This window comes from Aulostomus chinensis, chromosome 21 (genome assembly GCF_037954235.1).
Source record: "Aulostomus chinensis isolate RoL2024-O1b breed Wild chromosome 21, RoL_Achi_v1.0, whole genome shotgun sequence".
NCBI classification, from domain to species: Eukaryota; Metazoa; Chordata; class Actinopteri; order Syngnathiformes; family Aulostomidae; genus Aulostomus; species Aulostomus chinensis.
Window position 1 is genome coordinate 9,967,258 of NC_141340.1, and position 22,743 is coordinate 9,990,000.

The following is a 22,743-nucleotide window of genomic DNA, read 5'->3' on the forward strand; positions in this document are numbered from 1 at the left end:
GGCCTCATCAGTTGTAAAATATTGGCACACCGGCAAAAAAATCCAATATCATGGAATCCTAATGATCAAATAATCAAATGTCACGCCACATGGAAGCTGACTTGAGCATTAGATTTAATGTTTGACACGTTTGAGTTTGTGACAGCAGAAAACACTTAAAGATGTTCCTCTTTGTCTGTGCTCGCTACCTCCTCTGCTTGCATTGCTTTCTCCCACATGCAGCTGGTATCTGCTTCGAAAGGTCAGCAGCAACACCTGAGGTCAAAGTTTAAACAATATGAACTTGAGTGCAGGGCTTAGGTGGCAGTTTCATGCGGTCCTTCCACCTAGGTGGGTACCGCAGCTCTTCCCTGTAGGAAAAAAGTCACAACCGGTGCACAGTGGCTTTACTGCTGATAATGTGTGTGCACCTTTGGTTTATTCAGCGCTGTCAAAGCTATTTTTCTTGTTTTTTTATTTTTTAATCTCGGGAGCTCACAGGCAGACAGAAATACAAGGTTGAGTGGTATACCCAGCTGCTTGGTCATTCATTAGCCCTGGCAACACAATGAGGAATAAATGTAAGGCAAATATAGTAAGGGCTCTTGTCAACTCTTTGCATGCAGGCCACTTCTGATAAAACTCTCCATGGTTGGCAGGAGTTTAGGGCAGGGAGCTGAATGTGGGACTAAAGGGGCAGAGCGACAATATTACCCAGATGTGAGATATAAAGAGAGATTCAATGGTGGCCAGAAGGACATTGTGCTTTTTATGGCTAATTCCTTGACTGGAGTATCTCTAAATGATGTTATATACTCTCTCATTAGGTGAACATATTGCAGAGATAAGTCAGCGACTTCATTATGGCACCTAAATGTGGTGAAAATACAGGATAAGCGGAAGGAAATGGATGGATGGATGGATGGGAAAGCATCCACTTTTGTTCTTTGACAATGTTTCCTTATCAGTCCCAATGGTTGGGTTATAATTAGAGGATTTATTGTGTTTAAGATACGTTACCGGAAAAAGGCATTAGTCTTAGTAATATCACAGTTGGTAATCATAGTACTTGGTAATCTATTCCTTCCAGCAAGTGTACGGTTCAATTCGCCCTGAATCTGCCTTGACATCCTGTGCATGTTCAGTAGGTCAAGGTCTGTACCATCATGACGAGTGCTAGGATAAAAAACACATTTCTGGATAGTTGAGGACTAAAGCGCCATCATTTGATGCAGCTTGCTTCTTATTTGGTATGTGACGCAAAAGATGAACCAGGAAACAGTCTGATTCCAAGCAGCTGTAATGAAGTACACCTGCACCAACTGATCCAGAAGTGGACATGTGTCTTTAATAAACCGACCCCTGGTTCTTATATACTGGGACAATGACAGTCCAATTAAATGGTCAAATCAAACCGAGACTATGTATCATTATGTAAAGGTGCTGAGTGAATTTGATAGTAGAGGTGGACCTCCTTAAGTATGGGCTATCCAGTCACTTCCCCCTCTTCTACCCCCACATGCACGTACTATTTGAGTACATGCTGGTGTAGCCTGCATTGTGTAAGCCCCACCCGCCACTGGACTCGAACTCCAAACCTGCAGCAAAGAAGGAGGACACGCAAGCAAGGAGGATAATGCCATGGGCAACAGCATCAATCGCCGATGCATCTCCTGAGGTGTTGTGGAATGAGGTTTACTCACTGGCCACCATGACACAGTGAGCTCATGTAATGTTGGAGGTTTTCTAGTTTACACGATTTATTATTCCACAAGTGTCCCTCTATCTCGCAGAGGTCCCAAGCCAAACCTTTGTACCGCTCCTGAGTGACAGAACCCTTTCTTGTCCTAGGGCTTGTTGAAGACCAAATCCAAAGGGTGTAGCCTCAAACAGACATGTGGGTAATGAAAACCTAAGATGGCTTAACATCACTGGTTTTCTGCAAAGGTCTTCTTACTCTCAACTTTCTCATGTTCTCATTTTTATTACCTTTAAGGATGGAGGGCATTTACCGAGGAGATTATGGTTGCTGGGCTCAGGCTTAATCGATCCCTGAGTCTCAATTCGATATGTGCACTAGATAGAGGACCAGCAGAGTTTAGCCAGCACCTTCAGTGTCACTGCACTCTAAAGCCTTCATAATATAACAGCAAAACCACAGGCTGTTTATTTTCTGTCTCTCAGAATATTCGATGGGATGCAGTTTACCTCGACCTTTGCAGCTGATTTTACCACTTTTAACATGTTTCATGCAAATGTGCACATCAATCCATCATTGATCATATGGTAATTATACCCACGTCTTTATAATATCACAGACTGTTTGTATCGCAGCGGCACTAAGCCTTCTTCTCTGTCAAACCATACACAGCCTCCCCTTTAGCGCTGTCAGCCATGCAAGAACAAATCACTGCCATTGGGCATTATCTGACATGGCTGATGCATGGGGATGGGGTGAAATCACAAAGACAAGCGTAGGTGTAGCTTTTAGCTTGTTTTTCCTTCTGCAGGAAAAGAAAAATCTCATGCAACTCTTTTGAACACCCGTGCAACTGAAACAAGACACACCGAGTGACTAACGATTATTTGAGCATCAAGTTTCTTTGTTCGTACTCAGCGCCATACCCTCTAGAAAGTCTATTTGATCAATCAGCATCACATGTAATGTGAATGGAACAATTCCGCCAAAGGGGAAATTCATTCTCATCTTTTATATCAAACAACAATAAGAATGGCAAATACTGAGTATAAACCCTGCCATTTAATCTCCAGTTTCATGACAGAAAAAAGACCAAAAAAATGAAAGATTTAAGATAAAGGTGAATGGAAAACCATCACTTCTGCTACTTAAGCAACAGCAGTTGAGTTTGGCTTCAGCCTCTTTAGCTCTGGTCCAATCAAATGAAGGCAGAGACGAGTGCATGGGTCAGCTTAAAAAGTAAATCAGGTCGATGGACTGAAGCCAGTTTTACTCTCTGCGGCCATTTGAGCGCTTTATTCCAACCAACACTTGTGTTTTGAGATAACGCAACCAGTGTGTATGTGTGCCATTTTTTGCTTAAAAGTTGCAGACAATAGAAATCGGACATCCGTTTTACTCTGTGCTCCTGGAAGCTTCGCTTATATTTTCTGCTGTTTCATTGATGTATAGCTTAACATCCTAACAATAACCAAGTGGTTTTATCTAACCACAGCGCTGTGGACAAAAGAAATAGAAAAGTGATACCTGGAGCAGGTGTTCCACGGTCTGACATCCGGATCAACCCTGCTAAGGCTTCAGTCTGTTGGTCACTGAGTGAGAGACTGACATGATCCCTGAGTGCTACTGTAGGTGTTGAGCATGGATCTTACAGTACATTCATGAGATCATGTTGAAACAGTCCACCAGTAGGGGGTGCTAATTTCGGAAACCCTCCACGGGCTCATATTCGAGCATGACCTGAAACTTGGAGACATATCTCAAGGAATTACTTTTAGTTAAAATATTTCTGTTGAGCAAGCTAGTATTAGCCATATCATGAGAGTTCAATCTATACAAAGTTTGTGAATTTGCTACATAAGAGCTTATTTTTTTAAAAAGTCTCGAACATAAAAACGGTTATGCAAAATTAAGCTTTTTTTTTTTTTTTAATTTCGCCCTTTCCATCAACCTTTCCTGATGTGATAATTCATGTGTATCAAAATACGTCGATGAAAACACAACTAATGTCACACCTGTGCATCACTGCAGCAAGGTGATGAGCTAAACCACTGGAGGCCAGCAAAAACCAGATTTAGAGAGGGTGTTAAGTTAATCTTTAAATTGGCTCCAGGCTTTAGGATTACCAGGTCCTATTCTCTCAAGAGTCTTGGAGATGAGAGCTTGATTGGGTTGGTGGAATCTCCACGCGGATTCTGCAATGCCAGCAGAGCGCAGGATGAAATAAAGAGAGAGGGATGACTGGGTGCATAGATGCCACGGAGCGTCTTTAAAAAGCATGTGTCCCAGTGAGCGTTCACAAAAGACTCACTCTGCATGAATCCTCCTCTCTCTCCGTGGGGGCTCCTCTGCTTTCTTCTGTCTGCCAGTGTGCTGTCTCACTGCACCCTGATTCCTTTGTGTTTCACCCTTCACCCCCCCCCCCCTCGATCCAGCAAATTCAGCCTTGCTTCTTATTTCATCTGACCATTTTTTTTCTCATTTTCCTTTCCAGGCGGATTTATATCAACATCCCCCTTCTTTGTTCCGTCTAACCTGCCTCACTTCCCTGTTCCCTTTTTATTTCCCTCCTAACCCCCTCCCCTGGTTTTCCAGGGTGTAAATGGCAAACATCAAGAGTTGTCTAACTATCAAAGACGTCTGGCTGCTACCACCTAGAAATAAACCCTCGATGTGTCAATATTTGTGCGGTAACTCAGAGGGTCACAGAATGCTTAGCTCTGCAGGGTTGCATGTCGGCTCAAATACAACTGAAAAGGAGAAGAAAAATGAGAGGATGCAGGAAAAAAATGGAATGACAACATGTGAGAAAGAGCGACGGAAGACATTGGAAACTACAATTACTGCCTTGTGGTTTGTATGCCTCCGACAATCAGTCCAGTTGCAGCTTACATCCTTGTATATCCACAGTTCATTACATAGTCAAGAGTTTGAAAGAATTTTAATAAAAGATGGGGGTTTTTTTTTGGATGAAATGGAAGTTGTCACTAAATAGGATTCCAGCGAATAAATTCCGATGAGAAACATCAGTCTCTCTTACAAAGGAGTCAACAATCATCTGAAGCTCATTATCTGCAGAAAAATGAGTTTATGTTGGACTACCAGAGGAGCAGGAGGCCCCTCATCCTGGTTTACATTCAGGGGAGAGAAAGTGAAGGGTGGAATCGCACAATAAGAACTGAACTTGACACCCAACACTGAAGAGATGGAGCTCTCTAAAGTTGTCGCGCCAACAGTTTCCAACGCTTTAATCAATGACGAATCATCGAACCAGATAGTGACGCTTTTATGTCACATGACATGACTGGAATTGCATAGCATTCGTAAGGCTGGAGCGGCTGACACTATTGTATTGCAGAATTAAGGCCAAGTGCACATGCTCCCTTCCCGATTCCTCCACCAATTAAAAAAATTGCCAGTAGTGTTTTTTGCTCAATAAATGACATTGACATGAAATGTTATGAATTCATCATTCTATCCTTCAATTCATGATAGTGAGTTGTTGTTTTTTTTTTACCATTAACACAAGCGTTCTCGGACCACGACATTCTAATCAGTTCGCATCTGAGACTCAAGAGGACGTTTTTGCCACATGTCATTAAATTCCTTCCCAGTCATTCCTGAGATCATCCCATTGATGGGAAAATACACAGACAACTCCAAAGCAAAATAAACCCCGAAGCCTAGCATAATTAGCACCTTTAGCATAGCATACTTTTACAAGTCACCAGAAGCAGAGGGCAAAGCTCTAGCTGGGATGTTAGTACTCTTGCGAAATAAAAGTGAACCTTACTAGCTTGAGCAGATGAGTTTAACCAAAATAATAGCGCGATATTCAAGATGGCGCATGGGTAGCCTAGAAAAGGTGCAACTGTCGCGCACATATATGTTGGTTTCAAACTGGATTGTACCAGAAAGGGTATTAACACTGACTAGAATTTAAATCAACACTTTTTCCATCCCTGCGTGTGTGTGTGTGTGTGTGTGCGTGCGCGCGCACGCCATCAACCTTCAGCACTGACAACCAAACCCGCCGTCACTCCACCGGATGGCAAGTTGTTATGACATATGAAACACTAAACCGTTTTACTGTAACGGCTTTAAGTTGTGCGAGCTGGCAGCACGCTACGACTAGCACAGGCGCTACCAGTGCCTGTGCTAGTGTGACTGAAGAGTAATATGAGCAGACGAGGAACATATTCGCACTGAGGGGAAGGAAAAAAAGTTAGACAGCATTAGAACTCACCTGGATCAGTGTCAGGTCCTCCAGATTGAGCCTAAAGAGGTGGTTTCTGAAAGGAGAAAAAGGGAGCATGTGAGGTGATGAGGCTATTTTCAAAGTAAAATATATGTGAATGCTGTAGCAATATCCAGTATTTTCTCTCTAGTCCTTTCATCTTCTTCTCCATTAAACACTGCAGTACCAGCACAAAGGGATTTCCACTTCTAGAAATGATGCATAGAGACTCATTTAGAAGATGTCAACATGTTTAAAACTGCTGCTTCTAAAGTATTCCCCGAGTTAAAATTAACCTTTCAAAATGAGGAGTTTAGTGAGGGCACTCATTTGGTCCTGTTTCACTGCAGGAACAGACCGCATTCAGGTTTCTCCAAAGTATAATTAGCAGGTTTAAAAAAGAAAAAAGGAAAAAAAAAAGACTTGATAAAGCAAAATGTTTCTTATCTCCTGAAGGTTTTAGTGGTTGAGATATAGAAGGAAGCAGGAGAGTGAAAGCAAATCAAAACCTGGCAGGGAAACTTTGCTCTAATCAGTATCCGTCCCTCTTTGCCTGAAGCAATCTGAATTTGCAAGCACAAAAGAAATCGTTTCATTGTTTTTTGTGTGTTTTTTTTAGAACACTGGGATTCCAATGAAAACTCCCTCAAGAGAAATATTCAGTACATTGATTAACAAAGACTTGGGCTGCCTAGAGAAATCATTATAACCAATTATCTGAATGAGACCTGACAATTAAGGCTAAAAGCTGCTTTTACTTACATTTATTTTCTCTCTCCGAATTGAGAATTATCCGTATATATTTTTAAATTTATGTGACAACTATGATAAAAAAGAAGCAAACATGTTTGTAGATTTGATCATTTTAATCACATTTCCTGCAAAACAAGAAAAGAGCATTTTCTGTGAGAACCTTTTACAGGCGGAGATTTTTGCAATACCTTGTCTTTCATATCAGGATGAGTAAGTGTTTTTTCCATCTCATTTTTTTTTAAATGTACCTACACACACACACACACACACACACATCATACACTACATTGAAACACTTTCCCAGAGATCTATCAATCTCCTGAAGAGTGGCAATCAGCCAGGTCTCAGTGTGGCCGCGGCTCCCTGTTTTACTGTATTGATATTTGCATCGATCCCTCTTTCCCTCCATTATCGCTCATACTTGGAGCCCGGCTTGCTGCCATTCATCCAGCCACGTCCTCTTTCACAGTTAGACACTCCACAGACATCTAGTTGGCAATACGAAGGGAGCTAAATCTTTGATTTTTTTTTTTTCACTCTAAATACCACTGCGTTGATGGGGACGTCTGAGTGGTATCTAAAAATAAAAGATGGCCAGAAAAGGTACAGATATCATATGAACATTAAATCGTGTGTGTTTCTAATACAGCTTTTCTTTCTTTGGGGTTTCTTTACTCGCCTTTTATACCTCTTAGACAAATGCACACCTTTTCCATCTTAGGTTGCGTAAGTAAATTCCCTGTCTTGGGGTGCATTAGTGAATTCCCCGAGCTCACTTTGTTTTTTGTTTGCTTCCTGCTAGCTCCTCCTGTTATCTCTCTCATGTTGTAGTGTATCATTCTATTGACAACTAAGCCATTAAGTGCAGAGCATACATCTGGAATCAGCCAGGGACTCGAGCGGAGGGAATGTATGCACGCTTTTCATACACACACACATGCGCACACACACGCGCGCACACACACACACACACACACACAAACATGAACATAAACCACAGGCGCATGCTTTAATTTTCACACATAAGCAAATATACTACCAGTTAAAAGCGTAATTGTTTGGTTTGGTTTTTTTGTTTTTTGTTTTCTTAAGAGAGCTCTTTCCAATTCAGTAGCTGAATGAACGGAGATGCTGCACAAACACACCACACATACACTTGGCTGGGCTTGACAAAGACAATGGACTTTGTCTTTGTAAAATAAATTTCCAAAGCCACTTTTCTTTGGCTTTTGAAGGCATCTATAGAGAGACAGATCATTACTCATGCAATGCACCAACAAACATGAGAAAAAAAACAAAAGACAATAAAGGAACAGACAACAAAAGAGGGCGACAGGATGGAAGACCTACAAGGAGAGATAAAAAGAGAAATGGAAAACACAAACAAACAAACAAACAAAAAAACAAAGTCTAAATGAGGTTACCTGGCTCCAACAATCAGTTCATTCTGGCCAGGGTCAAAGGTCAACTGTGAGTAATCCACCGTGCCCTCTGCCTTGAACCTGAAGATCCACGGCTCCATCTCTGCCAACGACACCACAGGACACAACAACAGTGAGCCAGGCAGAGAAGAGAGTTCAAGACTGAAGATGACAGCTGTGCTGATGAATTATCCGTCTTCAAAGGTGCCTGTCCTTCGTCAAAGTGTGGCGTCCTCATAAAAACAGCAAGTCTTTCTACTCCCTTTGCTTTTATCAAATTAACTGAAGGGACGTTTATTCCTGCTGCGGTAAATACAGAATATTTGAAGTGATACAGCTTAGGAGGGTCGAAGAATTCTTGTGAGTCAAACAGAGATATATTCAGCTATGGCAGATGTAGGCAGAACTTACAGATCAGGAAATCAGAATATCCAGTTAGGTGGGAAAGCTAAAGAATTGTTTGAGACAACAAAGACGGTTGCGCAAATGGATTGAAGAAGACAAAGGGTAGGACAAAAACAAGCCGCTTTGAATCCCTGTTTACTAGTGGTAGAAGCTCTGATATTCTGAATCTTTCACACAAAGTTATCTATAGAGAAGAAAATGTCTCTTTTAAGAACACGCAATGCAAAATAAGTTGTGCCAGAGAAAGCTTAGAGGTCAGGGACCATGATGCACAGGGACAAAGTACATTAACTTGAGCACTGTACAATTATGCAACAGTATAAAGTACCTTTTCCACTACTGCTGCTCACTCCCCAGCGAGTTCTTCGTACCCCCTGAACAGTTGTCCTAAATGACCAGAGGAGGCGCTAGTGCAGTGACCAGGACACGCATTCACATTCACCAGCAGACACTACCAGTTGTTTCTGCACAGCTGCCCAGTCGAGCCGGAGTCAACACGTGGAGCCAGCAGCTCCACCATCGCAAACAGCTACATGTTTAAAATGCTGCACATTTAAGTTTCAGATAAAATCGAATTGTTACAGGATTAAGTTCTTACTTTCAATGGTGATTTCTTCTTTTTTATTCAGCGTTGTGAGCGGAACTACATGTTTAGAACAAATGTCCTTTCCTACTATGAAGACAACAGGAGGAGAGTTTGACTTTGCTATAAACTTTAGTACACTTTTTTGGGGGGGGGGGGGGGGGTCACATTCACTTAGTCAAAACGTTTTGTTACCACCAGATGGAATGTGGAGCCAACATGTTTGCAGCTATCCTTGCCTGATGAGATTCCTTATTCAAAACACCATTTTTGCACAGTTCTTAAAGTCCCCTTGTGTTAGTGTTTCTCAGCCTCCTTGTTTTAAAATCCCCAAACAAAGTTGGACCATCTGTCAAAAAGTGTGACTCAGCACAGTGGTATCGGTGATGTAAGGGAAGATTGAATTCCTTTCCTTATGCATTTAATACTGCGCACTATTGTGCTACTGTCTCTGCATGGATCATGTAAAACCGATGAGTTTTTTAGTCCCAGTGTAAATGATACATATGTGTAATCATAAAGAGGATGAGAGATATCCCAGAGTCAGACAGACTCTGACATATTATCCAGAACACGCCTTTTCTCATGGCGCCCAACCCATTAACCCCTGACCAATCGAATCACAGGCCCCCCGGAGGTTGTGGAGCTATGAGGACGGCCTGTCTACGGTCTGGTTACCCGATAGGTTTAGTTAAGGCTTGTCAATCAGTCACCATGGTAACAGGTGTTCTCCATTGTTCATCAGGTTCTTAATCTACAGTCATAATAAATTCTTCAGGTACAACTGTATACAAGCATTTCCCATGTGATTAGAAATTAGTTCACGTTAAGATTATTTTCAACACTAAAAGTTTCAGTGGGACTTATTTTTTCTTTAATTTTTTCCTTTTTTGAAATTTACCCGGAAGCTTTCCATCAGGGTTTGAAGACAGTTTGAATTTCCTCCTCGAAAACACATTATCTGCTTCTTCAGGCACACCTGTCAGCATTTCAAATGACAGCACGCTCTCCCTCGACGGCATCAAAAACAAGTACAAGTGTGTTTCGGCGGAATTCAAAACAAAGACAAACAGAGCAAGGAGATGGTGGTTTCCAAAGAACATCTGCTTTCTCTAGCTCACGTAGGGGGACCAAACTCTGGTTCTCCAAACAAAACAATGTCATCTGCAAAGCAGCAAGGCAATGCTGATGTATGCAAAGACATTTTCTCTTGTTTTCTTTCAAGTCTCTAGCGATGAGTTAAAAAAAAAAACCTGCATGGGGAAAAGCACCCTGCATCTGGCTCCAGGTTTCCCAGTTCTAATACATTTTCATTACGTTGAAAGTAATATCTGGGAGACCACAGTCAACTTCACCCCCAAAGATTTCATTTTGCTTAACGGCTGCTGCTCGGCTTATTCTGGAGGGAGACACAAAGTTTTGGATGTGCCAATCCTTTAGCTGCACTGGGCTCGCTTTCTACGCCATCGAGAGGATCCCAGGCATACAAATGTAGCTGTGACACCACCCGGGGGATGACGGCACTTGACGAAGCCAGCTTCTCCTCATAAATCTCCTTGACTCACCGGGGGAGGCTTGCTAACGGGGTGATGGAGTGTGTGCATAGGTGTGTGTGTGTTTGTGTGTGTGTGAGAGACAGAGCGCGAAAAGAGAGAATATGTGTTGGAGAGTGCAAAGGGAGCAAAAGGTTCTAATTGAACAGCACTTACAGGATTTATAGGCTTTTGTGATGAGGCCAAGGACCATAAACATTCATAAGCAGCCCCTCCCAAGACTGTGCAGCTAAATATACAGAGCTCTCCAAAGTCAAACTCGTGGTGGTTTTAGCAGATCACAGGTTGGGTTTACTATAGCAATGGAGAGATGCAAACCTGTGGTGCGCTTGTAAAATACTGTAGGACAGTTCCTTGTATTCTCATGAAACATTCAACAACATCTTTCAAAGGAAAAGCCTTGCACAATTATTCGTGAGTAATCCTATGGACGCCCAGCAACACAAGCGTTCTGCACACCTGTGCGATAGTAGCCAATGGGTTCCACAGTCCGAGACATCTTAAAAGACGCATTTGAGACAGATGGTGGCACACAGGGGGGTTTGGCCTCCCTGTAAGTGCATCAGTCCCCCAATGTTCAAGGCCAGTTGTGAGGCTGTTGACACAACACAGGTTACATCAGCATTAACCCCTGAGAACCTCAAGCTAAATGCCTTGTTTTTTACTTCTCAGAGCATAGGTAACACTTGAGGTTAAAGCAGGAATAAAAACAAAGCTGAAAATGTTGTAACATCTTGTTTGAAATACCTAGTTACGCTGACGGCACCAGAGTTGAAAATGCCCTGATGTCACTCTAAAAAAAACACACCTGGTTTTGTCCACAAAAACAGCTGAAAATGTCCTGACATCTCACTGAAACAGCTGCTTTTGTTGAAAGAAACACAGGTGAAAAAAACGTCTGGATGTCTCACTAAAAACTTAATTAGCCCTATTTTAAGCATGACGCAAGCTGGCGCTCAGTCAAGAGCAAGCATCATTGCTAGTTTCAAGCTGGCACAAATGACATCTTCACACCAAGCACACTCACGCTTCAATTAACAAATTAACTTTCTCACGTATGCTAATGAGTCGTTATCTGGCAGAGCCATAGCGTATTGCTATTTGACAACACCAGAAAACACATGCGCCATTGACCAAAGGCCAGCCTCTTCTTGGTCGATGGCGCGAATGGTTTCTGGTTATTTGTGAAGGGCAATTTCAAAGACGAACGCGTGGCGGGCACATAGTGCCATAGATCGCTCAAGCAGGGGGCAATAGCTCACTAAAAACTAGATATCTCATCAAAAATGTCAATTTTGAACTGAAAATGCTGAAGAGAAGAGAAGCTGAAAATGTTCCTTCGCCCTAGCACTTCCTGGTTCGCGAACGCGTGGGTAATATATGAATGCTACAAAGTCACTCTTCATGGGTGCAACTACAGACGGTGAATGAGAAGAGCTTTGACTTTCAGCATCACCACCAGCATCAACAGTAATCACAATGCTGTGAACTAAGTTGTGATATTTATATGTATTTGCAGTGTTGCAATAGCTTATTTCAAGGGCACCCTCGGGAGGTTTATGATCCCATAAAGAGCCAACAAATCAACCATATCGAGGAAACAGTAGGACGACCCGTAGCTAATAAATATCTTCCTCACGAAGAACACCATCTCATTTCCTAGATTTTCGGTTTGCTGGCAATGTAAGTTCATATCAACTGTATTTTAAATGCATGCGATAATGTAATCACATTACGGCCATGCTTGTACAGCAGCTGCCTAAATCAGCGGATTGACTGCAGATGAGATGAAGGCATAATCACGCACACACATGCAGAAATTCAGAGAGGAGCCAGGGCTCAGGGCCAACATGAAACACACACATACAACCCCGCCCCTCCCCCTCTCATGGTTCCCCTCTTATCCCCTTAACCCTGGTCTCCTTCCTCCTCAAAATAGAACACCCTATCACTCACATCCCATTTGTTATTCCCCATTCTGACATGCAGCAGTTGACACGCAGACAAAAAGGCAGGATATATAAATATTTACACTTGGCATCAGAGGCCACGCCAGTCTGCCAGTGCTCAAAGTTTCTGGTACTGCCCGGTGAACAACAATGGCAACATATGGAACCAATTCTGAAACGTGAATGGTTTTCTGTGAGTGGGGCAAATAGAGTGTGGCAGCAAGCACTCACATAAATGAGGAGCCAATTCCCTCTAAATGCAGCTCTGTGGTAATGGGGGAAGCAGGATTGCAACTATTTGGTCAAGTTGATGTGAGGAAACATTTCAGCCGAACAGTCGAAAAAATAAACACCTGCTCAGTTTGAGAAAATCTAAAGCGAATACGGCAAGGTCAGCCAAGACCTGTTTCTTTTTATTATTTTAAGCAAGAAAAAACAAGCATCTTTTGGAAAGTAAAAGTCCTCAAATTATCATGACTGTGCTTTGGCCCCTCAGGGCAAAACAAACCAATGTGAGCCCACAAATAAGCCTGCAATGAAATATTTTAATCTAATATGTATTTAAGAGCAATGTCTCTTGGTTAAAAATGCCATATGTAGGGAACGAAATAACACACACACCCAAAAATATGACCAGGCACTTCTTTATTCCTTTGACAGCCAGTCACCCATTAAAATAAAGCACGACTAGGAAAGACCTGACCTTGGACATGAATAGTTAACTTATTGTTTTGTAATCCAAGACCTAACAGGGCATTCAATTTAAAAGAATAGTTCCCGAATGACCAATTAAAAGATACTAGTGGTCACGTTTATGAATGCTTTGAGGCCATTTGTTTATTTGGCTGCTTTAACTCGCCAGCCCCCCCCCCCCCCCCCCACCACCACCACCCCTTTGTCTAACAATGTGTTCGCCATTCAGGGACGATGAAAGCTGAACTGTGGCTGTAAAACAAGTCTACTGGTTCTTCTCTTCAGAGACATGGGCTTCAGTTACGCCTGTGAATGTGTTGTTTACACCAGTTTATAACCTTTAAAAGCCTTCAAGCCGACACCAAGGAACACTTGTTAAATAACTTTATTAATACAGTATAACTCTGGGGATGTGAGCCACAATAACACTAATCCACGGTCAGTAGACCTTCAGCAAAACAGAGCCTTTTCGAGAACCCCTTTTCACTGATTCCATACATTTCCATTGGCTGTCTGCTGAAGCAAAATCCACAGCTGTTTTTGTGAAATCATAGTCAGTGCACCTTTTGAGTAAACATTTAGAACATTACTGTTGAACTGCACAGCGTACTTTCTTTCTGAAACCCTATATTTCTCCAAACCGCCATACAAAACAGAAAAGCGGTCTTTTAGACTATAGCATCCTCGCACCACAGTAGCAGTTCTGTCAGCCAAGTGTTGTGCCAAGTCAGAAAACCACCCTCCCCTGTGGGGTCAAAGCCATGTGAGGCACACCCTTCCACAGTCAGGCCACAATCACACAGAGAGAAAGACTCTCACTTGAACACTCAGACAAACCTCGACCTTGGCTTCTAGTGAACCTCACTTTGGGCTCTCTATTGTTTTTTTTCACCAAATGAACCTTATCAAGGAGTGTAACGATAGAAATAGACACGATGACCTTCACATTACTGAAAATTACATTTTCCAACCTCAGGCAAAAGGGAATGACCATTGATTGATCTACTTATTACTTCTTCAATTCACTGACATGCAAGAGAAATCTGAAATCTCATTTGAAAAGACTGAAAAAATGCAGGGGCTGCGGCCCTGTGTTTGGAATCTTGATGCAAAGCTAGGAAAAGTGTAGCAATGGCGCAAACCTCGCAATAGCATCAATTTGAACATCAGAGCCTCAGCAAAAACGTAAATAAAGCGAGACTACTGCTTTAATCACCTGTATATACGCCCCGAGCAGTAGCTGTAAGACTCAGGTTTGCCTGAGTAGGCCGTGTTGTGCTGTTGGGATTCACAGGGGTGTATTTAATGTGTTTGTAGTCCTCCCAGCTCGTCTGAAGAGGAGCCATGGCAGCCTGGCGCTACACATCCTCAGCACCCAGGGATTACACTACATTACATGAAGCACAAAGACTCACGAGAGAGAAATGATAACACGTTTAATGAGGGGTTTCTCTTCGCTTGCGTAGGAGCGTGCATGTGTATATGTGTTGTACTTTCTTGTGACTCATTGCCTTTTTTGCGTTTGTAGCAAAAAATAGAGGAAAAGCTGTAATTTGGCTTCCTGTAAAAAGCTTTGGATACAGTACAAGTGCAAAACGACTATCATCAGAATATGAAATGAAAGTTAAATAATGAAAAATAATGAAGATTTCACGAGACTGTGTGAATTAGCAGCGGCTCTTCAAGGGTGACGATTCTTACATAGGCAGAACAAATGGAGTTGGGAGGAAAACAAAACAAAAACAAAAGATAATGATACAACTTTTGTGAAAGAGTTGTGTTCTGCGCTTTCAGGTGACGGCAAAAACACATTATTACCCTTGACAACACTTCACATGAAGCTGTGAATGCCAGTTTGAGTGATTATTCCACCTTCTAACTGAATGAATCTAAATACTGTTCTTAAGGACTGTATAAAAGAGGTAGCCAGCATTTCCCTGTAGAAAGAAGGTTGCTGCAGGAACACCTACAAAAGACTCAAATGAGGAGCTTTGCAAAGAAAGAATGGAGGGCAGCAATACGCCATTGTAGGGTTTGGCCTGCCGAACCCAAACAAAATAGTCCCCAAGATTTGAATTGGATGAAGGTGAAGAAAAGAAGTTGGAGGACTGATAAAAAAAAAAAGATCTTTAACAGTAGCGGGAGGCAAAATGCCGTAAGTGCGTCTAATAGCCTGGTTTCCATCCAATGCGAAGTGAACACGCACAAAAAAAGAGAGTAAGAAATGTGAATTATGTGCTTTTCCATCAAGTGGTTGGAGTGGATAAACTGCACGAGCATTGTTGGAAGATGGTGGTACAGGCAACATGCCTGTAATCAGATGTACAGGATGTGGAGGTTCCAACTGGGATCCAAAACAAGTAGAAGACCTGGAAACATATCTATTATTACGCACATTTTTTTCACGGATGAGACCAAAGAATATTTTAGTCTCCTCATTGGTTACCTCATATTACCAGCCACGTTGTGGTGCATTATAGGGAAGCAGGAAACAGTCTTAGCAGAAACAGCCATCGCTTTTTTTTTTTTTAAGTTGTCGTTCCCATCCCCCTTTTCAGATGCGATACTTCAAAATGCGTATAAAACAGGGTTGGTTCGGTAACGTGTTTTGAAGTCTAATATTTTGCTTTTTTTAAGGAGAAGTGGCCATATTTGGACAAGATGATGGAGCTGGCATATTTGCAATACTATCTCTCTATGATTGACGGGCAACCATGATAGCGACTGTCAATTACAAGGTCGCCCCACTAAAATACCCAGAAAGGATTTTTTTTCTGTTATTTTCCTCTACTCTAAATTTTGTATCTGAGATTCTATTCCATTACCTCATTAGGTCATGACATGGTGCCGCTCATTGTGAATTCAACCGTGAAATGTCATCCTGACACTCCCCCACTATGAGCCAAGACTCAAACGTTGCCCAGCACTGTGATCTGAACCACATTGACAACATTTCCATTTAAATTCAGCTCGTCTGATAAACAATCATGTTCATTTTGGCTCTCGCTGGAACAGTTAAACAGTTGTTTGCTCCTCCGCTTAACTCCGTAAAGGTACTTCAAACTAAGCTGAGGAAACACTGGTCATCATGTTCAACGACTTCTCTATTAACCATGATGCAACTTTAACAAGCTGCTGGGACTTCAATGAGGAAAACAACACACGGAGACTCATTGCTCTGGAAATGAACTACTTTGCCATGCGCTAGAATAGTGACAACAGGAGAAAATAACTGCCCCATCAGTATGTAAATCACAGACTCGATGCTGAACACGTCCTCAAGCTTCAGGCTGGTAAGTTATAGATTGCCACATCTATGTGTGTGTGTGTGCGTGTGTGTGGGATAGAGCTGGTTATTAGTATATCCATAACAATGATCAAAACAAGCACTCACTCCAAATTTTGTCCATCTCACATTTATTAAAAAGGTCAAAATGAAATTGACAAAAGACATTTTTTTCTAGTTTAAGTAGTTGACACTCACAGGAAGACATTATTTTCCACCCTCAGACAGAATGTGACAGTATTCAGATTGGAATATCTCTGCAGATACAACCGTGACAATCTGAATGGCTAGAAACTACTGAGATTGTGTGACTATGCTTTTGTAAAATGGATAAATTGCAACTTGAGCGTTCACCATACAGCATCTCCTTTTAAAATCTTAATTATGAAATGACTGGGAGTATCGTCTAACTAACCATCCGACTCGAGCAGATGTTTCATGACTGGAAAAACCGGGGATCGCACACTATACGACTTTTCACTTTAACTGATGCCAGTTGACCACATCAAACCCTCATGAAAACACTCGCAAGAACAAGAGTTTGCAGAGTGAACAAACATGGAGGCAAGAGAGCAGGCAGCTGTTTTTATATCTCCACAGAAACACATTTTGGGTGCATCTTGGAGGGCTAGATGCAGGGACTCTGTGGACTGCAGATGGACGTGAGTAAATAAAATACCCTTTGGTAACATGGCATACTGGAGCCAAGGCTAAGCTATGTAGGCTAATGCTCAGTGCAACAGATATGGTGGTAACAACAACTGGCGAGTAGCATATAATCTTCCACCTCCTTTTGGCTGTATATACTGGCATTAGTTTGGCTACGAGTATCCGAACTTCAACAGTTGGATCATGTTTGACACACACACACTTGCGGATTCAAGTCAGTAGCCCACTTAAATTTGGGTTTTGTGCCAACTTGCCATGTGGACTGGTCCAAACTAGCGCAGACTCGGCACTATTGTGAATCGTGTATAAATCTTTGAAGAAAGTTGTGTAGGGTCCAGCATTACAAGAAACTGTTTAAGCTGATCATTCGGACCCAAACCTGCAGACACAGTCAAGTCGTTTCTCCTTTGTCTTCGGCACAGAAGGCTTTGTTGTGAGCTCTGACTGAAATGTCGACCCCCTTTTTATGAATGTTCCTACAATTCAACCAAAGCATTAAGCTGTTAAAGCTTAATGGGCCATTCTGGTACACTGCAGAACACAAACGCATTGACCACAGCTGACTCAAGAGCTGGTGTGTGGCTCCCCTCTTGCAGAAAGCACGAGGCTGGAATGCATCACGTTCGCTCCGTCGTCGTCATCATTACTGCGTTCAACTTTGCCAGACCGGCCACAAAGCCGGTGTATCAAAGGGCTGCAGAAGGAGGAGTTCTCCACTGACTTCTTGCATGCATGTGGATCTCTGCAGTGACCTTGGCCTTCCAGTCAATTTCTCCCCAGACAGAATGCTATGTGATTATCTGACTGGGATGCCGTTGAACTGAAAACAGCTCAATGCTACTCCGCATTCGGTAGACAGAACTGCATTGATCGCTACTGATATGTTCATTCACTGCAGCATTTCATTACATTTTTGATGTTCAAATGTAATGCTTGATCACAGGTAAGCACAATGAAACCCGATGCAGAGGTTACTGTATCTGACATCTGCACAGCCATAAATTGTCTGTTTAGTGAGCGATATTCGACAGTACCTCCCTTGAAAACAACAAGAAGCCTTGAAATATTTAGTTTCTTGGGGCTTGCAGAATGCCTCCGCTGCCCCCATGCACTCCCCTGTTAAAATTCAGAATTGGTTTCAAAATCCTACAGATCTTAACTATCTTGGCTACTCCATACATGATCTCCTGCAGCCCCTCAGATCTTCTCATTTTGGCCTCTCAGCGAATCTAAGCGTGATGTTCTTTCGTCGTTGGGCCCGTCCGTGTGTAGCAGCCCGGGAGTCTGTTCATGCTTTCAAAAAGTTTCAAAAACTAATCTTCCCCGGGCACTGGGGTGTAATTTATTTATATACTCCATGAAAGCTGTCTTTGAGTTGTTATGTATTCAGCTTTAATGCATTGTTCCGACTACCAGCCGTATTGTGTCGTATTTCAAAGGTGCTACATACAGTTTATACATACTAACATTCAACTGCATACTTAGAGGATATAGTCAAGGACAGTTATCTGAAGGAACTGACTATATACTGTAAGAGTGAATGCATGAAGAGTGCTAAGGATGTGATTTAGTTTGGATGAAGGAATGAAAGAAAACAGGAGACAATATTAACACAACAAAAAATAATTTCGGAGGGAAACGGGACCTTTCTGGTTCTTAATGTTTGTTTTTGTGTGTATTCCTACCTGAGTGTGGGACAAGTGGGTGCTCCGTCTTATAACAGGGCGATTCAGGCAGCAGCACCGGCCCTCTCCTACTGGCCACGCCTCCAGGCCGCAGGACCAGCATGCACTGCAGTAGCAGCAGTGCATGCTGGGTAACAGGGCGTCCCATGAGGGCCCGGGGCTCAGCTCACTTCTCCTCAGGCCTCAGGGGCCAAAAGCATTGGAGAGACACACCTGGAGAGATCCAAAAGAGAAAAAAGACAGATTTGGCTTTAAAACAGCAGTTAGTGTCACATTTAATTTCACCCGTCTGCTGAAAATCTTCCCACCGTACAGCCCCTCTTTATCGCTACAAGCACCAAGGATTCGCTTTGGGAGATGAAAAGCAGCAAAAATAAATCCTTATGAAAAGGGAGTGAGGTGCAAAGAGGAGAGAGTGACAGATTTAGAAAAAAAAAGCGTGTTTGCTGAGAAACAGCAGCCTGTGCGCTCCTCGCAGGAACCGAGAGACCGTCCACCTCTCACCTCTGACACCAATGAATCACGCATGGATCTGCATTACGTCCAACACCTAGACTTCGTGCATGTGTGTGTGTGTGCGTGCGTGTTTGTCCTCGAATAGCTGAGCTTGTGTGCATGTTCATGTCTCCTTTCCCAAGAGCTCTGCTACATCTGATGTGTGTTTATTCATGTGTTTTTTTTATTATTACGGGACTGATATATGCCTATGGAGCTGCGCAACAGTCCTCATGCATCCATTAAATCCGATTGCTGCTGTAAATCTGGTTTTATTTACAACAAAAAAAAACCTCAAATTGCTGGGTGGTGAAATTCATGATTTTCAAGGTCATTTAGTGCAAGAAAGCAGTTTGCAGAATTTCCAATTTCTTTCTGGGGGTGAATTGATAAACACTCTACTACATTTCTTTTTTTTTTTTTTCAAATTATTTATGTGACACTATAACCAAGAATGACTCACACTGTGTACCTCATTTAAAGTGTGGCTTGGTGAATAATCCAAAGCCTTTTTGTTATTCTTATTTCACAAGAGAAAATGTAGCCAAACTTAAAGTATTTTTTTTATTCTTTTATTGCATTATAAACCAAGCTTTTCATCTTTTGTCCAGCTCTTTGTAAAGCAAATACAGAGCAATTCTTCTATGACAGACTTGATTTATTGTGAATTGCAAGTGCACGGCTGCAAATAAGCAAAACCCATTAATACTTGTTGTAGGAAGGCGAATATGGAAAAACTACTAATTGCAAAAAAAAAAAAAGGAAAAAGTTGCGAAACCTCTCCTCCCTTGCTCCTCAGTGCTGGGAAGCTCAGGAGTAGCTCAGGAATGAAGCAGAAGGCATCACTCTGCTATACTCCTCCAAAATGAAAATCCTAATGCTGTGAGTTTGCTGGTTTTATTTCATTTTCTCCTTGAATGGAAAGTTTACTCTGCCTCTGGTGCATATGAATAAGTTTCTTGACCTTGAGGCTATGGAATTCATTCAAAGTCCACAGTTTGAATCGCAGCCGGTGTGGAGATGTGGTTTTTCTACACCCGCAGTAATGTAAAACACCTGACATCCATTGGAAAGGGGAACAAGTGACAGCCAGAGCCACTTGCTCTCTCTGTCTCTGCTCCCTGTCTTTTTTTCCCCCCCTTTGGTCTCGACGCTTCACGTCAGCTCCTGTACTCTTTCACGGTTTTACTTTAGTCAGCTTGACGTTTTACAAGTCGGGCTTCTTTTCCTGTTACTTTCCTTGACACTCTTTAACTCTGTTTTTGCACCAAAGAAAGCTGTTTTTACCTGTTACAGCTTCAAGTGAGCCCGTCATATCACCGCGCAGCTCGCTATAGCGGGGATGTTTATCTTCTCATTCAGTCTTAGAAATGTTTAAGTCTGCTTTTACTTAGTGAAAATATTTAATAAGAAGTTAAGCTGAAGAAGGAAATGAGATTATTGAGGTTTCTACAGTTTTGTGTGTGTATGAGGGGTGCCAAATTGGAAAGGACTGTGGTGCTCATGCCTGCGCGCACGTGCGCGTGCACACACACACACACACACACGCGCGAATATTCAGGAAACAACCCATAAGAGAATCAATTCTTTCTTAATTGATTCATGGCTCACATGGAGTTACTGATATTTTAAAACTATAAGGCTAATTGAACCACCAGATTAAAAACACGACAGTATGTCATAATAACACTTTTTCTATAATGGCATCTTTAATGTCCAGCAATGGTGTGTGTGTGTGTGTGTGTGTGTGTGTGTGTGTGTGTGTGCCCCCTTTCTTTCTTTTCTGCAAGCCGCAGTGAAAAACGAATATGCTTGGCATGTGAAATTGACCCTGCTTTGTTTTCATGCCAAAATGCAAATGAGCCTTTATTGTGTTTGCCTTACGTTTCACATCTGGACTCAGTGGACCTCAAAATACTTCTCTGTATATTTGCACCAAAATGAACAGTAATGAAAACCCGTAATTACATGGTGAAAGTGCTGTTGAATTACCCCGAGCGCCTCACGCTTGTATGCCTTTGGCAGAATGTGATTTTTTGTCTTTTCTTTTTTGCAGAAAACGATGATGTCACATTGAAATTGACCTTGTGGATAAAAAAGTAATTGCTTCATTATTTTAGAGATATTTGAGTCAAATTTTGTTATAACCATCGTTTGAATTCAAGCCGGTTCATCTCTCAGTCCGAGAAATTCCCTCGAGGCTTTGCTGAGATGACAAGAATGGGACAGACGGGGAACTCCAAAACCTCCTTTGGTCTCTGATTGTCTTCTATCTTTTATCAATCAGAGACAAAAATTTAAGCGCTGCTTTTGATGATTTATAGCCTCCCTGCCTGTCTTGATTTAAAACTTGCTCCCTTTCCCTGAAGTGATCTCTAGTGGCTCCTATTTTCTCTTTAGCTCCCCACATGCCACCAACTGGTCCTGTGGGAGAATACAGGAAGAGCTTTTTTTTTCCATTATTTGTGCTGTTCGGTGGTCGAAACACTAAATCATCTCCAGGGCATTATCACAAACCTCCCCCACCATCTCCTCCTCCTCCTCCTGTTCCCACTCCTACTCCTATCTCTGACTGTGTTTCACACCTCCACAGATACAAACACACCAGAGCACACGTACATTTGCAGGACACACACACACACACACACACACACACGCAGTAGAATCCCCGCGGGAGCTGCTGATAGATAACACACCAGTACTTTCAGAGGGCATGGAGCAGAGGGAGCGCCATAGTCACACATAAACTAAACTAAACTAAATGATGTCATTTGAAATGTACAGCGTGGATGAAAATCACAGCCAAGATCGGTCTGATTTCCTGAGAACACACACAGACGTGCGCACGCACACACAGGATGATCCATGTGAGCCACAATACAAACGGCATCCATTAAAAAGTAGAAGGGCACTCTGGTTTTCCGCTGCGTTTAATGATTTGCCTCCAAATGAATGTCTTCTTGTACCCCCCCCCCAGCTAGTAATTTTAGCATAGCACCACTAACAGACAGACAAACAGACACGTGTGAAAACAGAACATCCTTGATGTTTTCACATTGCTGCAACTCCTGTTCCTAAAATGTCTTCGACTAACTCCTACTCATCAGGTGGAGGCTGTTGCCTTTAGAGACTGTCAATCATCTGTCATGTGACTTCACGAGAGGGCTATAAAGAGATATAAAACTCTTCATTAAAAAAAAAAAGTGATCTCAACCTCTCCTCTCAGTTTACAGTAAAGTAGGATGAACTTTTTGGAACATCAGACAAAAAAAGTTTGTTAATTCAAGCACATTTGCATCCACTACTCTTATGCAACTATTAGAAGTGAGATCACGC

At 42.2% G+C, this 22,743-nt stretch overlaps 1 protein-coding gene across 4 annotated transcripts in view; it reads right to left on the reverse strand.

Moving 5' to 3' along the window:
- sema5a (sema domain, seven thrombospondin repeats (type 1 and type 1-like), transmembrane domain (TM) and short cytoplasmic domain, (semaphorin) 5A) overlaps positions 1–22,743 on the reverse strand; it is a 121,106-nt gene that overhangs the window by 71,973 nt on the left and 26,390 nt on the right. For all 4 annotated transcript variants that reach the window (XR_015110902.1, XM_086191441.1, XM_086191440.1 and 1 more), the window contains exons 2-4: positions 18,913–19,125; positions 8,093–8,192; positions 5,925–5,970 (exon numbers count right to left, since the gene is read on the reverse strand). Coding sequence is in view for 3 of the 4 variants with exons in the window: in XM_086191441.1 (XP_086047567.1) it covers positions 5,925–5,970; positions 8,093–8,192; positions 18,913–19,060 (294 nt within the window). In the remaining variant the exon portion in view is untranslated. The remainder of the gene's footprint in view (positions 1–5,924; positions 5,971–8,092; positions 8,193–18,912; positions 19,126–22,743) is intronic.